General features: G+C 40.3%; 1 protein-coding gene across 1 annotated transcript in view; it reads left to right on the top strand.

Moving 5' to 3' along the window:
* VEPH1 (ventricular zone expressed PH domain containing 1) overlaps positions 1–2,184 on the top strand; it is a 538,007-nt gene extending 535,823 nt beyond the window's left edge. Inside the window, exon 13 of the mRNA XM_088447638.1 lies at positions 1,897–2,184. Coding sequence (XP_088303764.1) covers positions 1,897–2,133 — 237 coding nt within the window. The 3' untranslated portion in view covers positions 2,134–2,184. The remainder of the gene's footprint in view (positions 1–1,896) is intronic.
* Positions 2,185–8,247: the final 6,063 nt, after the last annotated feature.

Genomic DNA, 8,247 nt, shown 5'->3' on the forward strand with positions numbered 1-8,247 from the left:
ACATTGTAAACTGCAGGGTTTCAGGAATCCGGACAATCTTGATGGCAATTCTCTGGGGTTTTTATTCTGTATTGCAGCATTTTGCTACATTCCAATATTGTAATGTACTATGTTATAGACACTGATATTCTTGTGTTTCCATAAAACTCACACAGTTTTCTTGGTGATAATGGTCCTTAGGCTGTACTGTAAACACGTCTATGATGTGTTAATGATCAGATGTATTGGAAACAAATCTGGTCTGCTGCTAATTATACAGTGGTCTCTCTTCTCACCATGGAGAGAATTTTTGCCCACAATAATTTTTATGAACCAGTAGAACCATGTTTATTTTGCTAAATTAATAGCAGTTGTGTGTTCTTGTAATGTAGCTGTAACAAACCATCTTTTATAGAACTTGTTGGAGAGTATAATCTATTATGGGAAGTGAAGCTATGACGCTTGTTTGTTTTTGTTCAGAGAATGTCTGGAATGTAACTGATCTCTTTACCACACTTATTTGTTCCAAAATTCATCTTTGTCAATACTGTACTCAGCAGTGCATACTCTCTATACTATATTATGTGGCTGTGAGACTGAGGATTTATTAGAGTCATGGGGTTCCTAACTAGAGGTGGAATTGAGCTCATGAGGATCACAGGCATTCTAGGCTCCACACTATGGGCCTGATTCAGAGCCGCTCACACGATATGTATGCAAATTGCGTAGGCAGTGCTATCGCACAGCAATGCATTAGCACGCCCAGTATTTCTTAAAGAGAGATCACATAGCGTATGCATACACCCACCAGCCTGTTTTAAGACGCCCACTTGTGCACGTCATGTCCAGGAAGTGTATGCAACCATCGGTACATCAGAGGCTGACCATACCCTGCCACAAGCACTTCAGTGTGAAAACAAGCCAGGTGACGTGTACTATGATGCTGTCTTATAATTATGCACACCTCTAAAACGCCGTTGAGATGCTCAGGCACGCCTGCATTTGCACCTCCACTCCCCTGTTTTTAATGGCCAGCCCCTGTTACCAGCTACAAACGGCTTCCCCTGTCACTCACTCTGCTGGGCTGTCTATGTGCAGTGAGCGACTGCATTGTGGACTTTCACTAAGGTGTGCGCATGCACACTACGATGCATGCGCACAATGGATACCATCGACAGCAGCGAGAGTATGCATCTTACGAGCGGTCCTGAATCAGGCCCTATGTTCTACATTCAAACAGGTTATCTATCAGGCCCCTATAGATCCTGCGGATTGAACTACTAACATCGTCCAAGTTTTAATTCAGAGTGTGAAATTATTTAGCTTTATATTCCTTGAGCTACAAATCAGCTGATCCCCACTTTTCACAAAAGCATCATGTGCATTTGCTTGGAGCCACATTAAATTATATATATATTTATCAGTGCTGGCATTAACTGCATCCATAACTCAGATACTTTGTAGATTAAACAAGATGCCCTCTGGGGGTGGCAGAGACATTTGGGGATATGACATTGATCCAGTAGTATGTATATACACAAGGGTTTTCAACAGCTACCAATAGAGTTTATCTGGATATGCCATAGACTAATGACACCACTCATAAAAGGCGTGACCTAGATATGAGCCAAAGCAGAAATTCTATTATAGGCACATTAGCAGACTCAGACTGTGAGGTAAATATAACAGCCTGCGCGATGCAGGTACCGGCGGATTTCCGCCCCTTAAAAAGTCAGCCAGACTCGCCAGGAACTCGCCAACGCCTGCATGTTGCAGGCTATCACATTCACCCCGGCATCTTCTCTCTTTGTCAAACTGTTTCATATAACCTCTTTGCCACACTTCAGGGCTCTTTGCTTGTAACAAATGTATATATTATAAGTGAGTATATGCAATTTTCAACCATTTCTTTTCCAGAAAGATGATCCTGATGATTGTCCCATTGAGCTGAGCAAAGTTCAGAGTGTCAAAGCTGTGGCTAAGAAACGCCGGGATCGTAGCCTCCCTCGGGCCTTTGAAATCTTTACAGATAACAAGACATATGTCTTCAAAGCCAAGGACGAGAAGAACGCAGAAGAGTGGCTGCAGTGCATCAATGTAGCGGTGGCACAAGCCAAAGAGAGAGAGAGCAGGGAGGCTACAACTTACTTGTGATGTTCTATATACATTACTGACAACAGCACTCCATGTCATCATAGCAGTAAGTTCAAGGGTGTATAGGTAACAGGACCAACATTTCTAGGACCAGAACATACAAAAAAGCTGTATGAAGGGTCTGTGTAACTAGACACTATTTGGTTACATTATATTATACATCAGTAACTTTGTAGTTCCAACAATAAATGAATTAACATCCAATATCATTCTGATTATATTGAAAAAATATAAATAATAAAAGCACAATTGTGTAGATAGATGTTTGAGAAATATCAAAAGTATTTTAAAATAAACTTATAGGGTCCCATTTAATAACAAGCCTAAATACCAGCGTTATATTTTGTTTAGTATAGCAGTGATACTAATGAATATACCACTGGTATTGAACATTGCTTACCTACCTGGTGAGATCCAGCGTCGTCCCTCTACTCGACGGCAATCTCTGCTCTGCTGCTAGCAGCCTACTACTACCAGCGACAAGCTGCTTTCTCATGTGGATGCGCGACGGCCAGTCTGCACTTGCGTGTGTGTGACCACACATGTGCATGACACTTTCACCCGGGGGGTCACAGCTAAGCCTAGAAGGCTGAAGCCGGAAAGGCTGTTGCTGGGTCTTCATTGCCGGCAATGGGAACCTTATCGCTCTCGCCATCTATAGTGGCAAACAGCGGTAATCTTAGTTTACCGCTATTGAAAGAAGGACATTACCTATTTAGCAAATACTAGTTATGTCTCATTGTTAAATGGGGCCCATAGTCTATTCGGAAGTACAATATATTAAAATCTTAAAAGAGAAGACAATTGTTCAAAGGAGTTTTTGATAAAACTCCATCCTCCTCAAGTACTGTAGTAGAACAGTGCTCCACCTAATCTATATGACACTGGGCCTGATTCAGCAGTGCATGCAGTACCGATGTTTGCACAGGTAAGCGATTATTTGCTTCTGGGCATGCGCAAAGTCTAGAAAATCTTTATTGCAAACTCCCAAACCAATGTGTGCAATGGTGTACGCATTTGTGTAGGACATCACTATGTCTTCAGATGGCGTCTGATCTGCAGGAGCTTCAAGGTGGAGACTGGAAAGTAACCTCTATGGATCACAAAAAGAGGAGGTGGCATGGGCGTGTTATAAGAGTGTCATTGGCGTGTTTCAGCATGCAACTGCATTCTCTCAGCACCGCAGCTACAGTGGTAGTACTTTGAGAAACTTACAAGGGAGGCAGTTGATGTTCTGACTGATGGTGAGTCAATGGTGGAGTGATCAGATCCACCAGGGTACTAGAACATTGCTCAGATCTAAAGTGGGCGTCACAGGATTTGCTCAGTCCGAAGTACACACGAAGAATGGTTAAGCTGACATTTGCCTATTCTTGCACCTACGAATCCATGAGAAATCTCAGCACTTCTGCATGCACCTCTGAATCAGGCCCATTGCCTTTTGCCAGATATACATCTTGGACATTTTGTGCGTGACATATTATGCAGGTCCTTGGTCCTGAAGAATTTGTAAAGCAAGTCGACCTGCGGCTCAAGGCCTCCATACATCAGAGATTGATTGCAGCAAACGTGTAATTTGCAATCGATTGTGTATTAAAATCTTTCCCTATTTCAATCGATTGTGGCAATTCTGCAATTGATTGAAAAAGGGAAAGATTTTTATACACAATCGATTGCAAATTGCACAATTGCTGCAATCAATTTCTGATGTATGGTGGCCTTTAGAGTCTAGTCACAGCCAGGGTTGGACTGGCCCACAGGGGTATAGGGGAAATTCCCGGTGGGCCCCACTGCCTAAAGGGCCCACCCCCTCTTCAAGGTGTTAGGTTCCAGACCTCAAATTATACATTGTTACTCTATTAGATGGTCAGTTATTGGGGGAGTAGTACCATTGATCAATATGGGTGATTGGTTCCCTTCTATAGAATCTACTCCTATTGATTATCCAAGCATTTTGGGTGACTGGCCACACCCCCTCTGATGGATAACCACACCCCTTAAGCATGGCCCCTACCACTGCATTCCCCTGTGGGCCCTTCATGCCCGAGTCCGACACTGGTCACAGCTAATTGAACAAGCAACGTTGGTTTTGCACAGGTGCTCCTAGGTGGTCTGCCATCACACTTCAAGCTGTATATCTACTTGCTGTTCTAGGGAAATACCACTGCTTACTACTAGTGCACCTAGGTTTCAGTAAAAGAAGTACAATCTAAGACATGTACAGTGCAAGTGGATAACTGTCAAACACCAGTTCCTACTACCAAGTTTTATAACTTTATTTAATAATGAGCATCAGAGGACATTGTGACTGTGCTTATTACATGTGTGTGTTTGAAGAAATGCTTAACATTCAGCACAGTGCGCCTCAAAATGTGGTTCTCTGCTACTGTGTATAAGGAAGGTGCAGAGCAAGGAAAAGTCCAAAAATATTTATCTAGTGTCAGTAATAAACACACTCTGTATAATGAAATCTTGCTCTTGCACTGCTTTGGAAGGCTAGACGCCCCGAGACTCCTACTCTATAACTTGCAAGGATTTTCCTCATTCCATACATCTCCTCTCATCAGACGCAAACACCAGCATCTTGATCGAAAAATCCATGCACCTTGGTAGATCTAGACACCTGTGGAAATCAGGGTACTTATGTTATTTTACATATTTCTATGGTGGACATTCTAGGTGTGAGTGGAGATGGTTGCTATAGAAATATTTTTGGCAGCTAAAAGTAAAATCTTAGAGCCTGTATGCAATATACTAGATAATAATGGCACTTCGAAATGTATATTTCACACTTATCTTCCTGGAACGTACTAGATTTTTCTGACTGACACATTACACTTTTGCCATCCCCAACTTGCTCACTCCCAAAACTCTCAGCAAATACAGTATATGAGACAGATAGCAGGCTGGTAAGCTTTAGGTAGGTCTGAACACTGTAGTTTGTTTAGGTATAGTATTTATATCACAATATTTAACTTTAGCAGTGATGTAAATAAATTCTCAGTAATAAGTTTATTTTCTTTCTAAATGTTACAGATTTAATTAATGTACCTTAAAAACTTAAATATCTTGAATGTACAGATGTTAACACTATCAATTACCATCAAGCTCTAAAGGGCATTTATAGGATCTTTAAAAAAGTAATCCAGCATCTATTTTACTGAAAGCCCCTCCACCGGCTGGTATAACCAATGGGCCTCTTGTCTGACTGTTAGGATGGTACTCCCCACACAACTGCACAGGCTGCCCACAAGGGAGATAACCTGGGTGTTGTTTAGACTGCTGCCACTAATTGTCCTTTCATCATCCATATAAATAATGTGGGGGTTTCCATCATAACATATTGGTGTCTTGAAATATCCTATAAAATTCATACAGGCTTACTGTACTTACTTACATTTCTGTTATGGCATTGGCATTCTATTTTGTTGCCTCGTTAGGAAAGTTTCAAGAATTACAGGAGACAAATAGTAATACTGACCTGAAGAGACATAACACAAGTACAAAGAATGAAAACTCAGTGGAATGACCCATATAAAAGAACAGCAACTTTTTTGACAATGGTTTGTTTTATGTTCTTGTGAAATTTTCCTTGTAACATTGAGTTGGGAGCTCAAATCCATTTCCAATAAACACTGAGACAATGTTTATTTGGTTCTAATAGCAGTGATTTTTAACAAGCATTCACAGTCCTTTGTTTCCTATTTTCAGCACACTTTTTTTTTTTTGCTGCTTACCACGTATATAATAAAAGTGTCTGCCATGAAAGTAGCAAATGTTTCTTTTTCATATAGTTAGTACTGGGAATATTATAAGAAATGGTCCCAACTTTGGAAAATGAGATATATTCAGTGTATGTTTGTGAATAAATTGGGGGGGGAGGTTAAGGTTAGGCACCCCTAGGGGGTGGGTTAGGGTTAGGCACCACTGGGCACTAACGGGGAGGGTTAGGGTGCGGTAGTGGGGAGGGTTAGGCTACAAGAAGGGAGGGTTAGGGGGGGAAGGGGGAGGGTAAGTATACTTGCCCGACCCCTGTCGGAATATCAACCATTGGGATGCCACTGTCGGTATTCTGACATGAGGCATCCCGCCAGGTGACATTACATACCAATTCCTTGGCACTTGTGTGTGTGATAACTTGTTATACTGCTCAGAGCGCGCCTGTAAATGTGCTTGTTTACCAAAGTGCAACATGGAGGCACAAAATAGAAACAAGTGAAACTATAAGACAAGACCTGAAGACCACCAGTTCTGAACCGGTGCAAAACATACTTCCTTTAGCAGAGTGTAGATTGCTGTGTGCACCTCCAGACAGCAACAACTTCCCCTCTCCACACCATTATCTGGTTTCAGTAATCTCGCTCTGCGACAGGAAACCCTGGATCCCATGCTCGCTGATCATTTGTACTTTATACAATAGATGATCTTTAATGAATCACATTCTTTCAGAATCTCAATACCTCCTGAACACAAAGCTTTTAAAGAGTTAATGGATGATGCTTCCTTGTCAAAAACCCTCCAACTAGGACTGAGGAACCTCATGGACTACCGATGTTTACGAAGCCCTCAAATTATCAGAACAAAATATATTAAAAACATGACTTATCCACTAAAGGAAGGAATATGATTCATGTTGTTCAAATCACATTTAATAGAGGTTCTATCAACATAAATAATTAGATTTTATTTGTGATAAATTGAAATCCTTGTACACCTATTTACTACTCCTCCAAAAGATTTATCAGCATCAATCATACCCAACAGGCTGCCCAATTGTTTCAGTAATACAATGTGCAACATCTGTCCATTCACTATGCTTTGATTTATGTTTATAGAAATATGCTGTTCATTTATTATCTTATATAAAAGACACTTCCTATGTTATCACTAAGCTGTTACAGGTTCCCTGCCAAAATTACTACATATTCCTAACATGTTCTCTTTATGCAAATATTTCTGCTTTTATTGACCAATTATTTCCTCACCGGGCTTCAATTAATCCAAAACAAATCAATATCTTTCATTGTATAGTATCCTCTTGTTGCATATAAATACAGAATAAAGGACTGTGCAAATGGGCAATAATTAATTCTGTTTCTCCTCCATTTTATTTTTGACAACTGAACAGAGGAGAGACAGATTGCTCCAGTAGAGACAATTGATTACTTTCCACATACAGAACAAGAGATGTAACGTGGTGCAGTTTTCCCAACAGAATAAAGACAACTACTGAATATTTTACCCATCATACAGAATATTTTCCCAAATCCCTGTACACAGTCTGCTTTTAACCCAATATGCAAATTAACATTTCTCTACTTTTTTTGACATACATTAATTTTAGGGGCCGTTCCCAGGGGTGCAGGCTATTTTTTTTAAGCCTGCACCGCTAAACCTCACTTTTTTTCGCCAGCTAAAGGCTGGAGAAAAATGATCCCTGTTTTTTTACAAAGACTTTTCGCACCAGCGAAAAGTCTTTGTAATTGAATATGGGGTTAATTACAATAGACGAAAATGACAACGGGTTTTTCGCCTCAAATTGAATACTGCCCTTAATTTGAAAAGTAATTGTTTAGCTTGCTGCCCCTAAACAGCACTTATGCCTTCTAAGCTTTGGAAAGCGATATAGCATAAAGAGTCCACGCAGAAGAGATAACAGTGTATACATGCTATGAATCTAAACCTTTTATGCTCGGGGGAGGCATAAATCTATTATGCTGACATTTCAAGTCCTGAAACATTTTTGAAAGATGCAAAGGCAACTTCATATTGTGATTTATTTCATAAAGATCAGTTTAAAGAGGCATGGCTTCTCATATAAATATTGGCATATTAACACAAGTAAAAATACTAAACTATACTAAAACCAACAGTACTACATTAACACTTAACTGGTTGTTTGTTTTTTGTTTAACGGAGAACATATTAACAAAATATATATATTGCCTTCCTATAGACCTATCATGTTGCTCAACCAAGATGATAAAATCTTGGCATAAATTATATATACTAGATTGAATGCTATGATGCCAACGCTTCTTACCCCACACCGACTTGGGTTCCCGAAAGGCCGTCACTCTGCATTAGGCATTCGCTCGGCGATTGCAGTCTTGG

Source organism: Taudactylus pleione, unplaced genomic scaffold, assembly GCF_031769625.1.
Source record: "Taudactylus pleione unplaced genomic scaffold, aTauple2 ptg000436l, whole genome shotgun sequence".
Taxonomy (NCBI): Eukaryota; Metazoa; Chordata; class Amphibia; order Anura; family Myobatrachidae; genus Taudactylus; species Taudactylus pleione.